Source organism: Siniperca chuatsi, linkage group LG11 (assembly GCF_020085105.1).
Source record: "Siniperca chuatsi isolate FFG_IHB_CAS linkage group LG11, ASM2008510v1, whole genome shotgun sequence".
In the NCBI taxonomy this organism is placed as follows: Eukaryota; Metazoa; Chordata; class Actinopteri; order Centrarchiformes; family Sinipercidae; genus Siniperca; species Siniperca chuatsi.
In genome coordinates this window covers 5,568,114-5,594,444 of record NC_058052.1, presented here as the reverse complement: position 1 = coordinate 5,594,444, position 26,331 = coordinate 5,568,114, and the positions used below count along the sequence as shown (strand labels likewise).

At 39.8% G+C, this 26,331-nt stretch overlaps 1 protein-coding gene across 2 annotated transcripts; it reads left to right on the top strand.

Annotated features, from left to right (window-relative positions):
* Positions 1-318: 318 nt before the first annotated feature.
* Positions 319-24,580, top strand: slc1a4 (solute carrier family 1 member 4). Of its 2 annotated transcripts, XM_044214651.1 has the most exons (8): positions 319-1,596; positions 9,233-9,275; positions 10,898-10,963; positions 18,030-18,196; positions 18,414-18,647; positions 19,627-19,821; positions 20,028-20,162; positions 20,815-24,580. In XM_044214651.1, the coding sequence occupies exons 1-8, from the start codon at positions 1,082-1,084 to the stop codon at positions 21,056-21,058; spliced, it is 1,599 nt and encodes a 532-aa protein (XP_044070586.1). In that variant the 5' UTR covers positions 319-1,081; the 3' UTR covers positions 21,059-24,580. The 2 variants fall into 2 exon arrangements, with proteins under 2 accessions (XP_044070586.1, XP_044070587.1); XM_044214652.1 differs by lacking the exons at positions 319-1,596; positions 9,233-9,275 and adding an exon at positions 9,312-10,390.
* Positions 24,581-26,331: the final 1,751 nt, after the last annotated feature.

The window sequence follows — 26,331 nt, the reverse complement described above, 5'->3', positions numbered from 1 at the left end:
CCAGTAAAAGGTCAACAGACAGTCAAAAATATTACAATCTATAAATAATACATTTCAATAATGAAAATGGACTATGCACTGGTGATTTTATATTATTTTATTTTATTTGAAATATTATTATTATTGTTATATTTAATCATATAACTTCATGCATGGAACAAAACAGTTACAATCCATTCAAATTCCACATTTTATAGTAAAAAAACACTGACAAATAATTCATATTGAAGCTCAATTGCTAAACTCTGGATTAACACTTGTGAATTATAATATTAAAATAATAATCCTTTATTTATACAGCACATTGTGTACAAAAAGAGGCGATAATAGAGTGTTCTTTACAGAAGGAGTAAATCACAAATAAAAAGACAGATGGAAGAAACAGGAACATTAAACAACAGCAGAGCCAAAAGTGTAGTTATTGCTATCTTTTTTCTACTATAGCTTAACTTTGGCTGTTGTGGAAATACTCATAACGTACAATAGCTTTATTATAGTGCCACCTCGTGGTTAAATACCAGAGGTGCAACGAGGATTCACGAGTGAATGTGGACAAATGCAATGCACATTATGTGCAGTATATCAGTCCTCAGAGAACAATGGGGTCTATTTGAAATTTCTGCTTTCTAAAATAACCATTATTTCATGAAATTATTCAGATTTTTTTTTTCAGCGCTGCCGTTCCATTCAAATGAACTGCCATAAAAAAGAAGAGTCTCAGGACATAGAAAATAAACTCAACATTTTTGTGAAGCTGTCTTCTTCTGGTGGTTTAATCACCACATGTTTATAGTCAGTACAGGAAAATGTACCACAATGCCACAGACCCGGGCAATCTTCCCTGCTCTTGCATCATTTGCTCTTGGTATTTGTACCGGTTTTTGTGCGCATGTTCCACTGGCTTTCTGTGTCGTCGCCTATTCTCCATTGGCTCTCCCTGCGCTCTGTGTTCAGCCTTCACACCGGACCAGCCTTCACACAGCAGAGTGCGTGCGCCAAACGTGTGTGTGTGTGTGTGTGCATCTAACCCACGCTGCTTGGAAGCGGACTCAGCTTCCCACGGTTCTCTGAAGAGAAAAAGATGGAGAAAAAGAGCGAGATCAACGGGCACGCCATGCCCAGCTCGGCCTCTACCGACCGGATCCTGAAGAAAAGCGCGCAGAAGAGCTTCAGGGAGAAGCTGATGGAGTTTCTGAGAAAGAACCTGCTGGTGATCATGACGGTGTCCGGGGTGCTGGTGGGCGTCGGGCTCGGGATGATGGTCCGCAACATGAACCTGACCAAGGCGCAGATGACCTACTTCGCCTTCCCCGGAGAGATGCTCCTCCGGATGCTGAAGATGATCATCCTGCCCCTGGTCGTCTGCAGCCTCATATCCGGCGCCGCCAGCCTGGACACCCGCTCCCTCGGCAAGCTGGGGGGCATCGCGGTCGCCTACTTTCTGGTGACCACGCTGATCGCCTCGGGGATCGGGGTGGCCCTGGCCTTCATCATCAAACCCGGCGTGGGCGCAGGAGCCCTGAACACCAACAACCTGGGACTGGAGAGCGTCAGCAGCAACAAGGAGACCACTGACTCGTTTTTAGATCTGGCCAGGTACTGTAGCAACACTTTAATTCTTTTTTTTAACAATCAGAAAAATTGAAACACTGATATGCAGGACGCTGTTGAATAAGACATTTGCGCTGCGCCCTACCTCGCTGTGAGCGAAGAGCAAATTCACCTTTACACACATGAGCGGCTCGACGCATGGGGCCATCCCAGGAGACACTGACTGCTGTAGGAAGCGTTACATGCAGTGGCACACATCCACTTGAACACCCAAGTCATTCTTTGTGACTGTTATAGACTTTTATCTGTCTGGGAATGTGGTCATCACAGACTCATCTCCAGCATCCATTACCCACTGAATTGGTTTGGCTGGAGCTTTACATGGAAAAGGCAGTTACTCGAATCCTTTCCCCCATATGCAACTCAAGTCAGTGGTGGAGAGTAACAAACAAGTTTGAGTACTTGTACTTTACTTGAGTGCTTCCATTTTATGTCACTTTCTACTTCACTACAATTGAGACGCACTCCACTACATGTGTTTGACAGCCACAGTTACTCCTTCCTTTGCACATTAAGATTTTACATACAAAACACATGACTATCTTGTAAAATATCATACATTGTAACAGATTAAATTACACAAAGGTAAATAAAGTAGCTATAATTAGCTCCACCATGACCAGCTGCAACAGTAAAATGTTGCTTACTCATTAATGCATCAGTAATAATAATCCACTTTATAACAAAACACTCATGATGTTTCCGCAGATTGAGTACTTTTAATACTTACTTCTGAACCTTTACATAAGTAAGATTTTGAATGTAGCTCTTGTTGTATTGCTACTTTTCCTCAAGTAAAGGATCTGAAGACTTCGTCCACCACTGAGATCAGCATGCAGCAAAAAGGCAAGGCTGAAGTGCCACTTAGTCATGCTTTTCTTCTTGCTTTGTCACTCTAGTGGAAAAGGAAAAGGGAAAATGCATAGTGGACTTTTGCAGAGGCATGTCATTGCCATCTCGTTGTTGCCATTATTATATACACAACCAGGTTTTATGTCCAAACAAGGTATTCTCCAAGCCCACTATCATTTTACACAGTCTACAGTCTAAGGGCCTATAGGGGCCTTAGACTGGGACAGCAGTGGTTGGTGCTTCCAGAAGGACCCCGACACTATGTTCAGTTAAAGTTAGCACAAGACTCTTCTTCTTCTCCCCGTAGGGATCATCTGTTTCCATCTCATTGGCTAACCGGGCCCCGCCCAACCTGCCATGGAGATCTGACTGCACATGCTTTCAGCAGTTGCTGACTTGTAGCTGATCTGCTACTATGGCTCGTCTCCAGTTGCACTGAAGCACTGCACATCTCTATGAGTGACATGGTGTTATGTCTGTGGATTTAGTTGGTGACACTAAGGTGTCAGCTGAGAGTTTCATTGTCCGAGTGATGGCCAAAAAGCTGTATTAGATGACTCAGCCTATAAATAACAGCATGCTTACTTACTGGCCTTCAGTGAGCCATACAGGAGGAGTCCTAATAATAAGTTCCCACAGTGTGAGGGAAAGCTGACAGCTGTTAAAAGAGAGGAGAGTATTTTGAGGAAGGGAAAGAGGTGGAGGGATAAACCCCATATGGGGTGTGAAAGCTGACAGCACTTTGATAACTAAGCAGCCAATCGTGTCGATCGTCGCTTACCTTGACGCCGTGACCAATGACGTCAGAGAATGGGCGTGAGAAGCTACGTGACGTCTGTGACGTGTAACTTTAGTAACTTTCATTTCGCCAGTATTCACCAAATAACCTGGCACTGTTATAGTTGTTATGGTTGCTTTGGTTATCGCAAGCTAGCCTCCATATAGTCAATATAGTTGAAATAATGTTACACCTCCATGGCTTGCCAACAGTGAGTCTTTCATTAAAGGGCTTAGTTTTAATAGTAGAGAGTGAAGACCGAGGTATATTGAAAGCAGAGGTCAAAATGCATTTGTATGCCATGCTAGCTTACCTGGAAAGGGGATAAATAGGCTAAGGCTATATATCTAAATTGGCATGTATTTTAGGGCAAAGACTATGCAGTTTTGTATAGAGATGTGATTTCCGTAACTCAGAGTTTTCCCCTAATATTTCTAAATAATGTGGACCTAAACAGTAGATATTGCATAAATTGGGTATGGCTGTAAAGTTGATAAACTTGTGAAATCCAAATCCTCATTGCATTTACGTGTAATGTGAGCAGTCACAGCATACAGCCTGACGGAGGCGAGACGGACGTTATCTGTGTGCTTATGCAGACGTGCACCTTCTCCATGCTCTAATTCACACGCACGTTATCCGGGCGCGAAGTAAAAAAAAAAAAAAAGTACATTTCTCAGCTCCGTCGCTGCCACGCCACCTCGCACATTGAGCGCACCTCTGATACGTCGCCGTGACATCGCCCGCATTCTCCATCAACGCAATCGAAATTGAAGGATTTTTTTTTCACCAGGCGCTGGCGAACGTAGACAAGTCAGTTCTCCTCTCAGTTAGCTAAGTAATCCACTTCTATGTCACCTTTCACACCCCATAGCAGCACTGCGCAGTACAAACTAAACGCTGTCGGCTGCTGCCAGCACTTCTCCCTTATCACGATAGCAGGTGGACAGTCTGTTTTTATTTCTCAGTTTTACACTCTGGAGTCAGACTTTATATTTGTACTGGCGGTCAGTTGCTCAAAACATTTCAGGAAGGATTGGACCAGTACAGGATTTGAAAGCCAATTCTGATAGAGACATATTCTTATTCTTATTGCTGATAAATTGGGACTGAAGCTGACAGTATGGGGTGTCTTTAAGTTGGATCATTTTCATTCACAGAGGTTACAAGTAAATGGTAAATGGTAAAAGGACCGTACTTGTATAGCGCCTTTCTAGTCTTCCGACCACTCAAAGCGCTTTACACTACATGTCATTCACACACATTCACACACATTCATACACTGATGGCAGGTGCCAACTGCTCACACACTCACTTCGGGAGCAATTTGGGGTTCAGTATCTTGCCCAAGGGCAAAAAAGTGTTAAACTTTGGCAGAGCCTTGGATTTTATATCTTCCTGGACATGATGTTAAAGTCCAGATAATGTCTTAAGCAGTTGCTCCTTTTCTCTGTGGGGGGACAGCTGGGATTTGTACGATTTCTCTGTCGACACACTCTCATTACATGGACACATAAGTCTCAGAATCTCCCTTTGAGCTTATATGTGAACTGGAACAATGACTTTGGTGATCCCCTGATTTTTTCCTAGATAGATTGCCATGAAATTTGGAATGCACATTCATGTCCTACACAGGATGAATTGTAAGAACTTTAGTGATCCCCTGTCTTTTCATGTTGCGCCACCATCAGGTCCAAATTTTAATATGTCCAATACTTTGGTCAACAAGTTCTCAAATTAAACTACAGAATACATCGTGTTTTGGGTTCAAATACCATGTAGTACTATGTTAACGTTAGGGGACCTTCGTCATCATGGTTACATTAATAAACGGGAAACAAACAGCGATCTCCCTTGTTAAAGTCTGATGTTTTGTTGACCCATACATCCACCCTGACCTCCCTACACAGACTTTGTCGCTGTATAACAATGTCACTTGATTTACTCCTTTGCTCCTGTCATAATTACTATGGCCACTAGAGGGCTTAGTCACTTGAATGTAAACGGATGTGGTTTTGGGGCACTTGCCGAAACAGCTGATGCTGTCGTTCTTTGTGGGAGGACAGTCTAACTTTGGTTTATGACGAAATACCTGCAAAACTAATGACATTCCCATGAGCCGCATCTGTACTTTGTGTGCTAATTAGCAAATGTTAGCATGCTAACACGCTAAACTATGATGGCGACCATGGTAAACATTTTGCCTTCTAAACATCAGCATGTTAGCATGCTGATATTAGCATTTAGCTCCAAATACTATTGTACACATATGTACAGCCTCACAGAGGCGCTAGCGTGGCTGTAGACTCTTAGTCGCGTTATATGAAACCGGTATCATACCCAAAGTGTGTAATACACACCACCAGTCCACCGTGGCAGTGTCACGTTTTGCCATACTTGCCAACCCTCCTGATATCTTTCATTGCCTTTCATTGTAGTTTCTGTTTCCACCCGGACAGCAATACAGCTACACCAAAGAAATCCTCAAAGACATTTTTGAAGTGTCAAGGTTGATAAGCATGCATGCATTTTGCCTCGCCTAGGTGTGGCACTGTCATGTTTTCAACACGTCCTCATTCCACAGTTAGCAATAATAATAATAATAATAATAAATATGATGCAACGTCTGGTTAGACTTTCAAAATATAGCTTGCTGAGAAACATTTCAGGTGATGGTCGATCATGGTTTGGGTTAAAATAACTACTTTCTTAAAACAATCAACTTTGACTATTGGTTACTTGTATTTCTGTGTGGAGAATGAATCTTAATTCATAGAGAGTAGAGAAAACCTGTCAACTGTTGCAATGAGTGTTTCAGTGATTCAGAATGACACCAGAAAGTTAGAAACACTCCTGACCATATTAGCTGAATAACCCGTTTCTGCTGCTGTGAATTAATAGGGTCATGCATGATGTTTGGCTTTGATTAATTAGGAAATCAAGTTGTTATGTAACAGAGCTTTAGAAATCACAGAAAGGAGGCAGGGGGGCTCAGGGGAGGCTCTGTGGGAAAAGCATGCCAGCTCTGGTTTCCCAGGGTTAATCCAGATCCTCGCCTCAGTCACGTGACAGAGGAAACCTGACCGCCTTCATGGAAAAAAGAAGAGTATGAAGCCTTGTGTGGGTGCAATAATTTAACCAAACAATGACTTTTCTTAGCAGCAGTAGGAAATAAAGAAGTGACTAAATGAAGATATCATGGCTACCTGCCATTGTGGCCAGTGGAGCTGACATTTAACAGCTGTAGCACCATTTGGCCCTGAGTTAATGGGGTGGGGGGTGGGGGGGTCATGAGGTTATGGACTGAATTGCTTGGCTGTGGTCTGGCCATGGGAATAGATGCGAGCAAAGTCTGTATTTCTTTGCACAATACAGTGTGACCCCAGAGGATAAAGTTACAACAAACACAGACTAATACATGGAAAAGGCCTGCAAGCTTACAGTAATCCCTGTATGCTTATTTTACAGTAGTGAAAATAACTTCTGCGTGGTGCCTATAAAGACAGACTGTCAAGGAATATGTTTTCATAATGGATTTATAGTAGTGACAAAAAAAAAAACGATATTCCAAACTGAACTGTCCAGTTATAATATGAATAATGAACTTCCTTCAAAGCTGGATATTATCATCTTCTCCATTACTGTGGCTCTTATGAATGTAGGGTTTCCTTTTGTTACGTTTCAGTTCAAAGGTGGACCCAAATGCAGACAGAACACATGGGAAGGTTGAATAAACAAAAGGTCACTTTAATAAATTACTGGAGGTGGTAACAGAAGCAGGCAGGGCAACACAAAATAACTAAACTAAAATGAAAACATTCCAAATTATTTTTAGCCACACTAGCGGCATGGCTCTAGGGATGATAATGTCAATATGTCTGTTGGTCGGTTGGTCCACCACTTTGGTCCAGACTGAAATATCTCTCTAAACTAAAATGGTAACATGGCGAACATTAAACCTGCTAAACATCAGCATGGTAGCATTGTCATTGTGAGCATATTAGCATTTAGCTTAAAGCACTGCTGTCATGGATGTATAAAGAGAACTGGATCCAGCGTCGGAGGCAGGGCCCCGTTCATTCCTATGAAAGTTGCTCAGTGACGCATGAAGCCAAAAAAGTAAGACTTCCCGGTATAAAATTACCCAGATCTTCCGCATGTTGCCACACAATTGGCCAGCAGCAGCAGCTTGTGTACTTCAAATGAGATAAACCAGCTTGATTTGGATGCTTTCCAGTTCAAATGCTGCAAACTGGCCTGACTGGAAGGATTTCAGTAATTCTTTAGTAGGGGGAGCCAGTTCATTAGTGATGCCTTTACAGCTCTAACCAGCTCTTTAATGGCTTTTATTTTTTATATACAGACAAATTGAACTTCCTATAATACATTCTGGTGCACACTCCCTCACAACCCCTGCATCTGGAGTTGTTCACTCGTCTGTGCAGTCAATGTGCCCATGAATGGGCTAAACCAAATGTTGTACATCGTATTCATGGAAATTGCAGCCTGTGCCTGTGCAGGCAGGCAAATGATACCCCAACTATTTCGGAACTTTATCTTGTTGTTGATAATTAATATTGTAGTACTGGTACTATTTTTGTTCCTATGCCCCATGTTATTTAGTATGTCAGTTATGTTGGTATGTCAGTCATGTTGAGCTAATTACAGTATACTGTAAATGACACATAGTAAAGGAAGACAAACGTTATGCTCCTTGTCCTGAGTAATCCTTCCTCCTGCAAGTAGACATCTAAATATCCCTTGTTGGTTGAAGCCAACAATATGCACTCCACAACCCTAAACCTCAAGATGGCGACTTCAGCCTTTAATCTAAATTAATCCATACTCGATTATAAACTTCAATCCTGATCTTTGGTACAACCCGGTCTAAAAGGAAGTGAAGTATGTTGATTTTGCTGTATACTAATTGCAAAAAACAGTATACTACGACAACTGGTATATGGTGTACAATTGGTACATAGTATGGAATTGGGCCACAGTATCTGAGTGATGGATGTGTTTGGGAGTGTATGTAACCTGACAGGAAGACCTGCGAACACTAATGAAGCAAAACACTGTCACCTCTTATGTTTCATGTTTTGAGGTTTTAAAAAAACATAATTATGCAGGCCATTGGCTCCTCCTCCGCCAACACTTGCATATAATCTAGATATAGTAAGTGTAAGGAGGCAAGTATTCTTAACAAAATGAAAAAAATAGTTTGTCACTGCCTTCCAAAATGAGGGTTTTCTGAGCTGCTGACCAAAAAAGTGGTGGTTTTGTTTAGGCAAGTAACACTACCTGGTTAAAGCTAGGGAAAGATTGTGCAGCTGTTTTTTATTTGTATGACAGGGAAATTTAAATTGAAACATGTAAAACAATTGTGTAAAATAAAAAGTTAGTGCCATTTTATTTTTAAACTTGAAGAATATACAGGCTACAACCAAACCCTGTAAGCTGCTGACCGACTACAGGACAACGCATGACTGAACTAAGTGTTATCTTTCATTTTTATGAAAGTCTCTTGTAAAAGAAATATCTCTGTTTGCCTATCAAATAACGGAAAAGTGAAGAGTAAATGAATACAGTGAAACCTCCAGGAATATCTAATCCCAGTAAAGACCTTGGTGATTTGTTTTAATAAAAGATGAACCAGACAGTAGATCAGTGCCAGAACAACTGCTTTGTCAGGGAATTTAGGAAACAGTCGACTTAATGGAAGATCCTGGGAAAAGAGCCAGTGCAGGGAGTGTGTGATGACCAATCCTGTGAACAATTTATCATTCAGATGGGTTAACCACACAATTTTGAAAGACTTTCTGAGGCTAGTGTTGAGTTGTTGTTTGATTGTTTTTTTTTTTTTAAATAACAAACTTAAGCTTAAATATTACCAGAATTTTTGGTCAATTACATGAAATCAAACAGGAAAAATAGCAGTAACATAGCAGTACATATCTGTGAATCTAACTTGTTTTTCTCTTCCTTTCTCAGAAATTTATTCCCAGCGAACTTGGTAGCTGCTGCTTTCCGCTCTGTGAGTGCCAGCACTTCACTTCACCACACCACATTGTCCTCACTATTTCACCAACTCCCCTTTTTATCCCCACTTTCTGTCTGTTTTTCCTTACCACCTGTGTCTTGTTTGGATTGTTCATCAAAATTTATTTCACCAACCAGGCGGATGCCACTCCATATTAATGTACAGCGGCTATAAATCCTGGCTGTAGCGCTGAGGGCCTCATAATGCCTCTTAATGAGGAGATGTTCAGAATAGAGACCACTGCTCTCCCCTGCTTGCCCAAACGGCTCTTTTCCTTGTCCCTTACCAGCCGTTACCATGGTAAAACCATTCCATTCGAGCCAGCCTAGCAACCCGCCTCGCCTCGCTGCTCTTGAACGCAGCCCCCTCCACTTCCTAGAATTATTATTGTGTCTGTTAAGGCTAAAATAAGATCCAGGAAAGTTCAATATTTGGCGATGCCGGGATACAACATGGCTATGCACACACAAAAAGGAAAGTATGCACAGACACTCACATAATCGAACCAATTGCCTTAAACTTGCCTAAAAACATGCCAGTGAATTATAAACTCACAAACAAGTTATTGACTTCTCACGGAGAGAGTAAATGGAGTTTCAAAGTGCAGCCAGGTCATAGAGTTCAATATTGACGCCCACCCAGCCTATACTGTGGTAGAGACCCTGTGGAATGGGTCCAACTGTGGATTAAACCAAGAAAGCAGAGGAGAGGGGAGATTTACACAAAATGACAAGCAGCTAGATGCTTAAACAGACATTTAAACAAATGAAATGTAAGATTTAGATTATGGGGAAGGCTTTTTAGTATTGTGACTATAGTCACATACTGTATGCCTCTGCAAGTCCAAGTATGTTGCAGTTTCAAGAACCTATAGCCTCATTTAAAGTCCATAGATCTGCCAAGATGTTGGGAACCTTTATCCTATAGACTTTAAAGACATGCAGAGAGAGAGAGAGAGAGAGAGAGAGAGAGAGAGAGAGAGAATTGTAGCAGTGCTGGTTGTCTCCTTTACTGCTGAAAGACTGTCTGAACTTCAGTGGACAGCATCAAACCGGCCCCCAACTCCATGCACATGCTGCATTCAAGAGCAATGAACAGACATTGTTGTAGTAAGTAGTTTTCAGGTGTTTTCCATCATTTTCACCACATTTTCACCCTGCTTAGCAACATTTGAAAAACCACTCACAAAAGCTACTGTGCATCTGTAAGATTATAATTATATTAAACACAATTTTTTCTTAACCATAAAAAACCCTTTATCCTTCACATGAGGTTTTCAGTCAGTGGCAAAATTTAAGTGCTGCTCTGATTAAATGATTGAAATTACAAGAGTAGTTTGACATTTTGGGGAATACATATATTCACTTTCTTTCAGAGTGTTAGATGAGAAGATAGATACCACTCTCATGTCTATGGGTTAAGTACAGAACTGGAGCTGGGAGGAGATTAGCTTATTTTAGCATAAAGTCTTATTCATCTAATCTGTGCAAAAACAGAAATATGAAATTTCCTATTACATTTCATAAAAATGTCAGCACTAGAATGTACTAAAAAATGTATGACTTAACAGCATCAAACAGAATTAACTTAAAGTTTTCCTTTCCTTTATGTTGCAGTATGCCACTGACTACAAAATGGTTGCTGTAGGGAACGACACCAATGGGACCACCCTCTATCAAAAGGTATAAACAGTATAAGCATCCCATGCATAGTCACACACACAATCACATACACATTCACACACACGTATGATACATGTGTAAAATGCTAAACAGCGCAAATTTGAAAGGAAAAGTGCTCTTATCTGTGTCTATATAAGTCAAACAATCTCTGCCAAATTAAAAACAGGAGGTTACTGTTGATCCTTGGAGAACATGTTTACTCTGAGCAGTTTTTGTGTGTGTATGTGAGTCACCCATGGGTGCAAATTCACTAAAAATGCACTATTTGAGAGAAATGGATGACTTTGTTTAGGGAGAATGGGTTCAAGGTTGATTAGGAAATGCTGACATTTTTGTAAGAGTGAACGTGGTCATGTGAGCTGTTAAAACAGGACAGTTATTATAAATAAGGCTGTGTGTGTGATAAAAAACAATTATCGTTTAATTGTTTTTTATTTAAAGATTAAAAAATGTCTCAGAGATTCAGGTCCACTGCCGCCAAATGGCCATGAGTAGATCCCTGGGTTTCAGAACTCATGAACACTTAAGTAGAATAACATTAGCAATTACTTACTGTTAACCAACAGTATTTGTTTATTTACAGTCAGATTTTAAATAGATCAATGGATAATTAAAATGCATTTTAAACCAGTGAAGGTATAGCACTGAAGACAAAAAGGAGGGAGAAGCTGTTCATTACTATGAGGGACAAAATACCTTTATTTACTCTGCTCCTAAAAGTGTGGACATGTGCAAACATGCAAAGAGCAAATACCAGCAGATGAGATCTTATGTAGCCTGCAAAGTTCATCTCAATCAAACACAGTTTTGTTTATCCAGCGTTTATCACCAAAAAGCATTTTAAGTTTAACACACACATTAATGGATATGTTCCATTTTTTTTAAAGTCTGTCTTAATACAATACTCACATGTCATATATATGTTGGAAGAGTAATCATTCCTCCTCTCCACACTTGCCATGAACAGATCCTTTCGTAGTGACACTACATAAGTAACCACTTGGTTTGACTAACTCAAACTGACAAACCGTCATATTGGCCTCAGCAGTGTCATGCTATGTTGTTTCATGCTCAAAATTGTGTTCAGGAGTTCAGAAAAGTTCTGTGCTGTGCTTCTTGGAATGCAGTAGCAATCAGCTTAACAATGGCCTCAACATTTTCCCATTTCTGTGGTATTGTCTACATAGAGGTTTAGATTATCTAGTGTTCAAAGTATCTGTGGTGTTTTTGCATTTTCTCTGGATTCACAGATTACTGGAAAGATCCTTTAAACGAAGTGCTTATTTGTCAAACATCATCTGACCCTCCTTCCACAACTTTCTGGGTTTGGTTGGGGGTGGGGTACTTCTGACAATTTTTGTTACTTTCTGAAACTGACAACCCGACAAGCCCGCCCACTTCATACAGTGATTAGCTAGCTATTCTTCACACAACTAATTCCATCCCGTGTTTACAACTGAGGCCAACATCATGAACACCCTCGTGGGAAAGACTTTCCAAATTAGTTAATTTATGGTTTGGCATCTGGTTTAAAAGGGATGGAGACTGGTCCACAGAATTTGGGTTTATTTTTACATTAATATCTTGCCTAGTACAACTTTAAAACAAGTGCATGAAGTGTTACAAAGTGGTTTCTGTTTTTGTAGTGAGATGAGCTTTCAGTCAGTCAAGAGTGTTGGTCAATGGACAGGTCAGCTTGACCCACCAGATATGCATTGGGCCAGTGAGGAAGATCATGTGTTGGTCTAAACAGGGAACAAACACAGCCTGGCACCTGGCTGGTTGCAGATTTCCAGATAGCCGCTGGGCCTGTTAGGTTTAGTGGATGTTGGATCATAACTGAGTGTATGATGAGTTTGTTAGTTTATCAGAAGCAGAGTAACAGATGAATGATGATATACAGACTGTTGAACAAAAGCATTTAAGATAGTAGCACAAAAGGTTTAATAGGCTTCTACTACAGCAGTACCCTGTTAGCTGCTACAAAGAACCATTTTTAAAGTTATCTGCAGCACTGTGCTCAAATGGTTCAACACAGTAGGTACTAAAGAACCTTTGAAGAATGCGTAAAATGTTCCATAACACCACTTTTATTACTGACAGGCAGTGTCGGGAGTATTCCACTACTTTTGGCAGTAACTAGACATGTAACTAATTACTTTTTTAAATTAAAATATAGCTCCAAGTGGCATTTCCGGGGTTCAAGCCAACACAGACTGTTAGAAGTTTAAACCTTTTGATCTGGACCTGGTCAAATGTGACGTGAAAAAAGCAGTGAAATCACCCTTTTTTGCATTTTCACAAATAGAATGAAGAAAACAAACAATTTCTGATTCATAGTCTGATTTGTGTAATGCCAAGCCCAGTTTTTTTGCATTTGTAGCACTCCCTAGCGATTGATTTGAATAAAACTTTCAGGGTATGTTTCAGGTACTTCTGTAGACATATCCTGTAAGTTCTGTGATGATTGGACAAACGATGTCTGATTTATAGACTGATTTGTGTTATGCCACACACATTTTTTGCATTTGTAGCGCCCCCTAGTCGTCGATTTGAATGAAACTTTCAGGGTATGTTTCAGGCACTTATGTGAACATATCCTGTAAGTTTTCTCACGATTGGCCCAACGGTTGTTGACTTTGGTCTATTTATGTGCTGAGCCATACCCCTTTTGAAGTTCATTGGTCAATATCTTGAGAACTAAATAAGATTATCAACAAGCTTTATACAACTTTTGATAAGCGTCATCCAATGATTATCCACCGAAAATGTGGTAGCAATCGGACCTACGTTTTCGAAGTAGATGTCAAAAATTAGTTTTTCAAAAAATTCGAAATGGCAGAAAATCTATTTAGGCGGATTTTAGTGGTCCAAGAGGCTTTTTTGTAGAGCACATTGAGCTGGACTTTTTCCAAGTCATTCAGACTTACGGTGTGAGGGGTGTGGCCTGTTCAAAATTGCATTTTTCGTGTTTCTAGCTCATTCCAGCTCACGACCTTTCATTGGCACTAGACAGTTCTGGAAATGTGAGCTTGCTGTTCATCATAGTGATTGTAGTGTTTCTAATATAAACTGAAGAAACTTGGGTTCATCAACTACTGTAGCAATGCTCGGTTAATATACATCCAGCTTCGTGTAAGTCTTCTTCTACTAAATCCTACTGTCTAAGCGTAGCTTACATGTAGGAACGCTAGTTGTTGCTGCCATCTGGTATTAATTACTCAGATCAGGGATAATGGGTACAATTGTAGATATAATTTGACAGTTGTCACTAAAATAATATAGCTATGTGTGCATTAATAAGAGAATTGAAGCAGACAAAGTAACACAAAAGTTACTTTCCCTAGTAACTAATTACTTTTACAGTAATTGATAAAGTAATTCAATTACTTTTGAGAGAAGTAACTAGTAACTGTAACTAATTACTAAATTTCAGTAACTAGCTGGCAGGTTTTTAAATAAGAGATTTCTGTATTATCTAATATGCTAAAATTTTGAACATGCGGTAATAGTTTTTTAAATCCAACTACTTCTCCCCAGTGGCCATGGCTTGCTTCCACTGACCCAGTATAAGGGAACAGTTGGAGGATCTCATCTTGGCATTAGTCCATGGTATTTGTCTGTTGTGGGTCATAATGGACAGTCCCCCCTGTGCCAGGGGATGAAGCTGGTGGAGCTGTGGGAGAGCTCAGGACAATAGAAGGGGATTGAGCTCAGGATTTGTCCCTGTCTTTATTCATTATCCATCATTCAGTTCACTGAATCCTTCAACTGTCTCCAGACCTATGCACCCACGCACGCACACTGTAGCAAGAGTTGTCATATAAACTACTGCAGAATATATCAGCACTATTGTTTGACAAGCTTCCCATCTCCATAATGAAATGCTACAGATGAGGTCCCAGTTCAAGATTACAGTATGCGACCAACACTCAACAAATGCTGTTGTGTGAAAGTGTTTCATGACCTAAGAAACCAGTCTTGTTTGATCAACATACATTTTTAGCTATGCCATCGGTGTGGATCATGGGTCAGTACATCAGTCCTGTTGGTCCACCACTTTGGTCCAGACTGAACTATTTCAACAACTAATGGAAGGATTGCCATGAAACTTTGTACAGACATTCATGGTCCCCAGAAGATTAATCCCAAGGACTTTAGTGATCCCCTGACTTTTCCTCAAGCACCTAGTGAGGTTGCCATTTTGGATTGGAGTAAGATATCTTGACAACCGTTGCATGGATTGGCACAAAATGTGGTACAGACATCCATGGTTCCTAGATGATGTTGGCTATCTCCTGAATTTTCCTCTGGCACCACTATAAAGTTGACATTTCTGGTTCATAATGAAATTACTCTATTGGATGGATTGCTTTGAAATTTGATACCAGCATTCAGACAGGTAACAAACAGGAAAAGGGGTTACCGGCTGGCAGTGGTGGAAACAGGGAAGTGAGTCCAATGTGGCTAAATAGTCCAATAGGGAGCAGACAAGGTACAAAATCCAGAATCCAGCCAAGGTAGCCGAGGGAAAGCAAACAAAGACTGGAAGTAAAACCACAAGACACACAAGGGAAGGAGAATACTTAATGGGTGTGCTGGAGACGCGATGACAGTGTTCACCAGAGTTTGTTGCAGTTCTGACTTTTCTGACTTTTCTCACTTTTGTCATGTTAGAAATGCAGGCATTGAGCAGCAAGACTGGAGCAGGTTTCTTGTAGAAGGTTTCTTTCTCTAAGATTTGGCTGGATGCCGGCCTTCAGCATGTTCGGTGTGGTTCAGGAATTCAGCTGAGTTCCGGGCCAGCAGCTCGCCCGCCCGCCCTCTTGCAGAAAGAGATCGAGAACCCAAAGAGGACAAAACGAGATGCCAAGAAGGAGAGAAGAGAGTAATCTTTGGGCTTCTTCTTGCTTTATAGTCTTCTGTCAAGGGGGTGGCGGTGCCCGATGTTAACAGGGCAAAACTTCACTCCCCCAACCCTACCGCTCTCTTAAGTGTTTCTTTCTAAATAATTAATAAAGTTTAACACATGTCTAATTTCCCTGTTTGAAAGCATGGCCTCCTCAGTTGCTGAAAGATACCAACACCTCACATATCTTATGAATAAACATAAGACAGTATTACATAGGCTCATAGATGGCAATCATGTACCACATCTGGTATTATGGCAATACATATACATATGTACCTATATAGATCTATATATATGCATACATATACCTATAAGCACAGCAAATAAAATAGTAAAATAAAATCAATACATGTCAGTGTCAATACATGTCAGACTGATATGGTAAGGTCTGCGCATGTAGATTCAGGGACTGGTAGCTCCTTCAAACTTGCTACATTTTTGTTTTAAATAGTTGGGCTTAGCCAAAATTGTTCAAATCGACTGGATCAGGAGATTTTGACTATGGCAACGGCTGCACATGTAGATGCTGCGGTCCGTAGACTAGCTCCTTCAAACTGCTACATTTTGGTTTTTATCTGTTAGCTTTATTGCTGAAACACGTATTACCTATTCATCGGAAAAGGAAACTGGGGTTTGGATTAAAGAGCAGCAGACCTTGAGACGATCCACCCAGCCAGATCAACCGGACCAGACATTTGTTGTGTGAACGCCCTGGGAGGAGAGGAAGAGTCGAGATAGGAGCCAGGATAGGAGCCAAGCTGGCCCAGTTTGGACTTAAGGCTGCTCCTGGCTAATGTCCGGTCTGGACGAAATGGGACTCAGGCTGGCCAAGCTACAGGAAATCTAAGACTGTTGGCCCACATGAAGGAGTGCAAGACTCTGGAGGATGAGACGAGACAGACTCTTTGTTTACATTGATGGTGCTTAGTTCTCAAGCACACTCAAAGTGGATTGACACTGTTTCCAGATGTCGAACAATTTATTTGAAGATAATAACCTTATTATTATTTTCACTGTCTTGTTGATGTTGTCTTGCATTCCCCCAGATGCAAATTCAAAAAATGTACTTGGGAAAAAAAAATAAAATAAAAATATTTTAAAAAAGTAATTATTTCCCAGGTGTATATGTGTATGTACATATGTAAATAACTGTAGGATATACAGTATATATTATATATATTGTATGTAGCATGTGTGTAGCATGAAGGGACTACTAACTTAATTTAGTTGTACAACCTTGTGTGGTATAATGATAAATAAATTACCTTGTACTTGTACCTTGTATTCCTTGTCTTTGCTTTCTTCCCCCTGAGAGGGATGAAAAGAGGAGGGGTGACAAGCAAACACACGCACCCTGCATGTGTGTGTGCATCGGAATTGGGGTATCTGTGTTCTGTCATTCCTGCATCCAAATCAACATATTGACCCAAAGCTTCACATTCGTCCTATATGGTTAATTAAACCTAACATATCAATTAATGTAGCCTACATTTAATTTTGCATTGAAAACTTTGTTCCTTTGTTTTAATGAGTTCACAGTGCTGTGTGCTGTGAATGTCCAGTCCACATTTGGTCAGTTGTCACTTAACTTTCCTTTAGTGTCATCCTTGAGTCCTGGCAAGGCCTGTTTTGTGACCCAGAGGTCATGTGAACCGTGAAATCAGGAAAGGGTCACTCGTTTCTCAATAAAAGAAGTATCATTATTCATCATCATCATCATCATCACGCTACAGGATGCTGACGTTAGTATGTAGCTGAAAACCGCACTGTGCCTAAGTACAGCCTCACATGTGGCGCATGGCTGTAGTCTCTTAGTCTTGTTTAAAAATTTCAGCTTCTTTTTTCAAAAGTAAAATCTTTCTTTATTGTTGCACAATTGTGTGTCCAGGTAAACTGTCTTAGCTGCAGTTTTGAAAGACTGTTTATCTCAATGCAGATGTGTATTTTAATGAAATGATGCTCATGTTAAAACATCAAGACATCAAGTCTTACCGAACCAAATTCAACTGTCAAACCTTCCGCATGGCTGTAGGCCCTTTCCCATTTTGTCTGTTTTTCAAATATTTTTTTTTTAACCTACCAAAGGGTTTTTCAAAGCTCTCCTTCCCACAATTTCTTCACTACTTTTTGTCTCTACTCTACTGTGTGTTTTAGGTGCCTATTGGTACTGAAACCGATGGCATGAACATCCTTGGTCTGGTGTTATTTGCTATGGTGTTTGGCGTGGCGCTGAGGAAGCTGGGAGATGAGGGGGAGGAGCTAATTCGTTTCTTCAACGCTTTCAACGAGGCCACCATGGTGCTGGTGTCTTGGATCATGTGGTGAGTAGAGTTGGATGCATATGGGATTTTAAAGTGGTACTGATAGTGGTATATTTGAACTATATTTGAATATCAGGTGATATTTTGTGACAATACGTTATACATTAATACGACCTTAAAAGCAGGCACTGACTGACCATTGTTATCATCCCACATTCCAACTACTATCCTTCTGTTTTTTCTTTCCTGGTAAATTCTTACCTCTTGTGTCTCTAAGGTATATCCCTTTTGGCATCATGTTCCTGGTGGGCAGTAAGATTGTGGAGATGGAAGATGTGGTTCTTCTGGTCACTAGTCTGGGAAAATATATCTTTGCTTCAATCCTGGGCCACATTATCCATGGAGGCATCGTCCTGCCCCTCATCTACTTTGGCTTCACACGCAAGAACCCCTTCAGTTTCCTGTCAGGCCTCATCACGCCCTTCACTACTGCCTTCGCCACCTGCTCCAGGTATAATGTCACATCACAGGGTCCCAGATGATCTACCCTGACCTTTCCTGTAGCTAGTTCCACTATCTGGTGAAACGTTCAATTTGTACACAAGAAAGATCAAAATCTGGCAGGTTGCTATGAAATTTACTGAGCATATTCATGGTTTTTAGAAGGCAAACCCTTTTCTCTGCCTGAACTTTCCTCTTGAGCCACACTCATAATATCTCATAATCTAATAGGCAGATTTCCAAATGTATTGAAACCCTATAGAGTTTAGTGACCCCTGTGACCTTTGCTGTAGCACCACCCTCAAGACAAAGTTGACATTTTTAGCCCCAAAACTGGTAAGGCTCTAAGAAGAGCAAAATAATCAGTATGATGTTTGTTTCAACACTATTGATACTGTGCAATGCATTGAACAATGCAGCTTCTCGGGGGCCACTAATAGGTCTTTAAATATTTTGTTTTGTTTTGACTGCACTGCAGTTCAGGAAATGATTTTATAAAGTTAATGCAGTGTAGTAGTGTTGGATAATATAATCTAAAGAGGGCCGTACAGCCTTTTTGTCATCCAGGATTCCTTTGCAATGGAGTGGCACATACATTTTTTGAATAGCAAAGAAGGGCCACACTTACAATCTTACATATTCTCAACAGAAATGTCTTTAATTGGATTTTGTTATACCATATTTTCATATTGATGTTAAGAAAGACATTTAGTCAGATGTTAAGTGGCACGGAAAAACTGTAACACAAATAGGAAAAGCTGGTTTGACCTGTTTAACTAACCTTAACATTCTGAATCATGTTTTGCATTTATAGTTCCTGCACCCTGTAATTTAAATATCAAAACTCTTAATCCAGCTAAGGCAATATGGAAATTCTTATGGCTTGCAGTGATTTGGGGGTAAAGGTTGAGAAGCTTGAACGTTAGATGAATGTTTGGTATTAGTTTCATCTGAATGGCTGAAAGATGAAATTATCTTTTTCTCACCAGTTCAGCAACTCTTCCCTCTATGATAAAATGTATTGAGGAGAACAACGGTGTGGACAAACGCATCAGCCGCTTCATCCTTCCCATCGGGGCCACTGTTAATATGGATGGGGCAGCCATATTTCAGTGCATCGCTGCTGTCTTCATCGCTCAGCTCAACAATGCTGAGCTGAACGCTGGACAGATCTTCACCATCCTGTGAGTTCAGGGGATGATAAAAAGTTTTCTTCCAGTTGCTCAGCAGAACACTTAAAAGAGATGAAAGCACCCGAAAATCATCTATTCAAAGATTTGTTCTCACATTTGCCAGCAAAGTTAAAAAGTCAACTTTCTGTTCTTTCTGTTACAAAAGTATTACTAGTAGTATTATATCATTCATATGATTATTTGATCATTATTTCTAGGGTGACAGCCACAGCCTCAAGTGTTGGTGCAGCAGGCATCCCAGCCGGCGGCATCATTACCATCGCCATCATCCTGGAGGCCATTGGCCTGCCGACCAACGACCTGTCCCTCATGCTGGCTGTTGACTGGATTGTGTGAGTAAAGCCTGTGAACCCACTGACACCTATATTAGATAACACACACAGCAGCATCTGAGCACGTCTGCACACACGTTTCCAACATTACAGTAAGCAAAACTAGACGAGGGTTTCCCAACTGGTGTGCCAACGGAGAAACAGGGAAAGGGTGAACCTGAAAAAGCATTCCTGCTTCATTATACAGGTCCCGGGTGGTGCAAAATTCTGGCTTTCAAAAGTCACTCCAGGGTTTCTTTTGGTTTCATGTTATGGAACAAAAACATCCAACTGTGAAGATAAGACACTCAGCCTTATGCAGAAGGAGTTCTATCAATATTGTTTCCATTCTGGTTGGGGCTGATAAGAAGTATGCCGTGCCCTTTTCAGTCCTTTCTTTTGGTTTTAATAATGAGGAAATACTGTACATTTAACTCCAAAAATGAGACTATTAATGTAAATTCGATGGAGATAAAATAATGGGGGCATTAATAGAAGCAGCTAAGAACAAAGAAAGATGATCTGTGGTAGTGCTTGTTTACTTTAAATGATTACAGCAGGTGAAAGATGATAACTCATAAGGTCAGGGCTAACTTCAACCATGTAATCTTATTTCCATGTTTGCTGAAAGCAGATCGGCCTCAGCTGTCTCTTATGTCCATATTGCGTACAGGGATCGTACCACCACGGTGGTGAACGTGGAGGGCGACGCTCTGGGTGCTGGAATCCTCCACCACATCAACCAGCAGCAGATGAAGAAGCAGCAGGAGCAGCAGCAGCAGGAAGAAGGGGAGCTGGCGGAGGTCCGGGTGGAGGCGGTGGCCAACATCCAGGCGGAGGAGGAGACGTCGCCACTTGTCATGCACCAAACCAAAGCCTTAGGGGCCACGCCGGAAGCCATTGAGTCTGTCCTGTGAACTCAGCAAGACTTTTCTTCTTGCCCCCTGACCTTTCGACCTTTCGACACTTCTGACGTTGCTGCTGATGTGACACCATTCTGACTCAGTGTCCATTCAAAAAACAAGGTCACTAATGGTTTCACTTGTGAGACAAAACAAAGTGCCATCATAACTGTCTAGAGCATTAACAGTCTACAATGCACCTAGTGCTGCTGTTGTGCTTTCGAAATTTAGTCACTTGGGCTTATGCCTCAATAACTGGGTTTCCATACAAGCATTTTAATGCAGATTAGGATATGATGAATTTTAGAATTATTGATTTAGAAATCATTTCCTCAATCTAGCTAAAAAGTTATTTTATTTTTTTTGTATTTTTAAAATTTTGATTAAAGCATTTTGCTATAAACAGTGATGGAAACACACTTTGTGTAAAATGTCCCCAAAACATTCCCGTAAATGTCGTAGCTCTGTTTGTCTCATGTACTGTATGAGATGCTCACGGCCATAAGTTTGTACAATAGAACAGCATTAAGTGTTTTGTTTTGTGTTTGTTTTTATCTTCAGACAGCAATGACCAACATTAACTATAGATCACTAACAACTTGCCAACTGCTGACAAGTCAAAGTGTCTAACAAACTTAATTACACATTTGGGATGCCTGTATAATCACTTCAACTCAGCTGGTGGAAATGTATGTATTTGCATTTTATTTGTTCAGCCCATTCTTAGCTTGGATGGAAACAGCAAATTCTGTCTTTCAAAGTCAAATCAGATTGAAAAGGGAACTGTTTGGTCCCTGGTTCAAAATTGTTATTTGTCATAATTCAGAGAGTTGTTTACAAGAGGTGCCCAGACTTTTGCTTGCTGACTGTCAGTAAACAATGTCAAACATTTACCCTGCAAATGACAGGTTAAGAATTGGGCCTATTTTTTGGACAAGCCTCACGCAACCTGTTTAACCAGTGACACACAGTGTGGTACACAGCAGACAATGTCAAACATTTACCCTTCAAATGACCGGTTAAGAATTGGGCCTATTTTTTGGACAAGCCTTACGCAACCTGTTTAACTAGTGACACACACTATGGTAAAGCATTTTGAATGTTGGATCATTTGAAGCTGGTGCGTTACCATGTGGGAAAACCTATCGATACGTGTTATATCCCCAGACTAATCCTATTTATCCCTGAGTAAACAGAACATTGGGGTTAATGTTCTCTTTCTCTAAATCTCTGGGAAAAGTCCACATAAAAAGCCAACTGCAAACATGATAAGGTACTTAACTTTTACCTGCCTTTGTTTCCCATTTGATATCAGCATTTTCCTCCAATTTTTTAATGATATAGTTGCTTTACAAATTTGCTCCTGGAGTCTGTGTACTAATAATGGCTACACACTGAACACCCAGCCGTCTCAGCTAGCTAGCTCTCAAAAGCTGCATTTATGCATCAGCACTTTTTGAATTAGGCGAGTCAGCTGCGCAAATCTGTGTGTGTTGGCATCTTTCTTACCTATTTGTTACAAAATACTTTCAAACAATACATTAGTGTTGCGACTTTTTTATAAAAGTAGCAGGTAGCTTTGTTCCTAATTGCTTTTGAGAAATACGTTACCAAGGAGTAGCTAGTTAGTTTTGGGTGTTGTTTGCTAGCTAATTAGCCAGCTAAAGCAATGCATGTTAACATGCAGCTATCAGTTAGCTAGTTAGTTAATGATCATATTTCTTAGTTAATATATCAGGTGTTTAGATTAAGTCATGGTTAGCTGACCTGATACTCAAGTTAGCTAGTAATTGTAACACATGAAACAGATAGTATGAAAAAAATTATGTATGGTGAAAAGATCAGCTCCCAGTCGAAAACAGAACAAAAATGAAAGTTTCATGCCCAGTCCTGTTGAGACAGCAAACTAGGAGCTAGGTAAATGCAACCTGCTATTGTTGCCCAAAAGCTGACCTCCATATTTGAAGGCATCTTGAAGAGCTTACGGGATCCTGTTAAATACATAGTTACGGGACATAATTACAGTTAATGGAACATTAGTTTGCAAGTACCGTAAACACACTTGTTTGTTTGACATCACGAAAACACTCCAGTCTCACATTTATTAAAGAACAGATATTCGACTTATGGTTGTCAGTAAGGTCAGTAGTTCAGGATTAAGACATCCCAGCAAATGCACAGAGACTTCACTCAAAAATCAAAGCTCCATCAAATGTTTACACTCAAATACTGGACCAAAATACATGAGTTCACATCATACTGGATGTCATTATTTTGTGAATCCATCCTTTGATTTTAGAGTGTTTGTCTCAGTAGTGTTTCAGAGGCTTGCATCATGATATTAGCCCGGAAGTTATGTGATGTTTGTTAATATTTGTATTTTAATTGTTTTTAAGACCAGAGATGATGCTATGTCACAGTCCCTGACTTTTCACCAAAACCCCTTCCTGTCTTATTGGCTAAATGTTTACCTTGGTGGGTTTTTTTTAAAAGTGCATACTGCCTGGTGCTTTTCCTTGATCTAGGGATAAAAACTGTAAGACTAGACTTGCAACATGCTATAGCTGATGTCTGTGCAGTATGATATACAGTTTAACATGAAGGAAACTGCCAAATTTCTGATGGTTTAGCAGAAAGTCTCCCATTAGGATGCAGGACTTGACTGACAGGATGAACCTGTGCTGTCCTCTAGTGGTGGTGACAGGCATTAATGTGAAAGTACTAAACTGAGGGCGATCAGCTTGGTTGAACCATTTTTTTGTCTGTAACACTTGTGAGTTTTCAGCTGGCTTTGTTGAATGATAACTGTGGTAATATTTCCTATTTATTTGATTTACTGTTTAACATTCATAGGGAACAACTGGTGATGAGAATTGCTCCTGAGCTGAGTCTTGTGTTATACTATATTTTAAAGTGAAAACCACGAGAGGAAGGAACGTCATGTATATGAACATAAACTTAATGCATGTTGCTGTCACCTAATGTCTGAGATGCTCATTATGACGTGGTGGTGCTGCTTTAGTTTTGGATCATGGTGTGTCTCAATCATGGTGTGACACAAACTGTCTCCTTTAATGAGGAAGCGAACTAGTATGTTTGAAAATTTCTTACTCATCATCTGAGATTTAACAGATGACTTTTCTAAGCTAACAACTGCTCTGTTAACCTAAAGCTGATCTTTATGACTAGATTTTGTTGAGTATATCTGGTACAATCACATGTAATTACATATAATGTGGTACATGTACTATATAGCCCATATTTAATATTAATTTATTTGTAATTGTTTTAACTTTTTGTATTATTTGTACTTTCTCATTCTCAATTTTTATTGTTATGATATAATTTTAATGAATTTTTCTGCCAGTGTTTCTGATAACCTGTTGATAGAAATGTACTTTAATTTCTGCTGTGTTTTTTGTTCAGGAAAAACTGCTGCCTTGTCAATGTGTAACACTGTACCGCTGTCTCTTTCCTGTTGGTCCTGCTATCTGTCAACATTAAAGGTGATACACTACATTTTTCATGCAACCCAAATGAAAAGGCTACTGTTTTTTTAACCCTTTATTATTAGGTCATGTTGTTATTCAGGATATTACACAGGAGGTCTATGTCAACACAAGCTTTTTGTCTGCCCTTTAAAGGCTTTTGCAGAACCAGGCCCAATACACAGGAATATTTGATGCTATTTTAAGGGTTAATCATTTTTTTCTGACTATTGCACATAAGTATGGGGTTGATAAGATTGTTGGTATACTTAATGTACCACTCAGTAGTGATTACTCAGCCTGGTGCTGATGTTTCTGGCTTGTCAAAATGTCACAGTTTCTGCCCGTGCTTTGTGACACTTTACTCCATCTGGCAACTCACTCTTGTCGATGGTCCTACTACTATTATTATTAATCATCATTATCATGATGATAAAAACTGTTTATAAAAGCAGAATTTGTTCATTTGTATTGTGTTGATATACAATGAAGACATCATCAGACAGCAGAGGTTAGTTCATAAAAGCGCAAAGTAACACTTATTTACAATTTGGACCTCATTGTTGGAGAAACAGAGAAGGTGAAATAAGAAGAAAAAGTGAGGAGAAACTGAGGTTGCTGGAGAAGTAATGTAAGGTCTGCTACAGATACACTGAAGACCTGCTGCCGTTCACTACTAGGCAATTATGAAGGAAAGTTCAATTGAAAGGATGATCACACTATATCTTTTCAGAAGGTATCAAAACCACTTACTGTATGGAGATATGTCAATTCCAAAACATATTCTGTACATTATAAGGTGCACAGTTGTGCTCAGTGCTGTTTAATCTCTCTTTCTGGCTTCAGGGTTTTTCAACCTTCTCTGGCCCTTGAAGAAAACCTCAATATGACCCAATCTGCATATCAAGTGAACCTGTTATCCTAATCCCACAATTGAAAGACATGTGAGCGCTGATGGGAACATTTGGAATCTTTCTATGTGGGCTGCAACAAATCCCAAAAATTGGATGGGGAATTGCCAAATGGTGTGTCTTAAGCGGGATTTTTTGTAGGGGTGCTCTGATGATGTGTGTACATAATAATGAAATAGAGTTTAAATCTCACAGAGCTATTGACCAAAGCTTGACCAAATAACATTCAGGTCAAATAATCTCAATGCAACACTGACCTGATGGGAAAACCCATTTTTATGGGTGATGGAAATTCTGGCAACATTGTTGAATGGGTAAATCTGCACAGGGGAACAAACAAAAATATTTTAGAATATTGCCCCTAATTCTCAATTTTTCCAGTCTTAAATTCCCATTTGAATATTTGAGTAGGTCCATTATTCTGAATCTATATGTTCAATGGGAAAATCTTTGATAGAACTTACAACTTGTAAACAAGTAAAAAAGGTTGTGAACAACTGATGTACATGAATATGTGACCGGGTACAATTAAATAATTGTCAATTTATTCAATATAAAAAAATGTATAATTTAAATTTAATTACCATCTTTACACTTTAGCTAAATATATATGGCTGTTTTAGAAAATATTTTCTAACTGTTATTAGCCTTATGATTTAAAATCATTTAACTATTTCTTATTATTTAAAATTTTGAGTAGAGGGATTCTAATTATGTTGGGATTTACAATGGTTAAAGGGGCACCAAATTGTGTAGGTGTGATCAATTAATTATGGCTGTCAGAATTATCAAAGATAATCATAAATAATTACTTTAATGAATAAAGTTCTCAGGGGGCACCACCCTTAAACAAGGGAAAATGATAGCTAATTGATTCAGTCTCATAAAA

Excerpts from the sequence above, each read along its gene's own strand:
- slc1a4 (XM_044214651.1), top strand. The coding sequence starts at position 1,082 with ATGGAGAAAAAGAGCGAGATCAACGGGCACGCCATGCCCAGCTCGGCC. Across the intron at positions 1,597-9,232 it reads TCGTTTTTAGATCTGGCCAG|AAATTTATTCCCAGCGAACT; the intron begins GTACTGTAGCAA and ends TTCCTTTCTCAG. Across the intron at positions 20,163-20,814 it reads CTGGCTGTTGACTGGATTGT|GGATCGTACCACCACGGTGG; the intron begins GTGAGTAAAGCC and ends TATTGCGTACAG.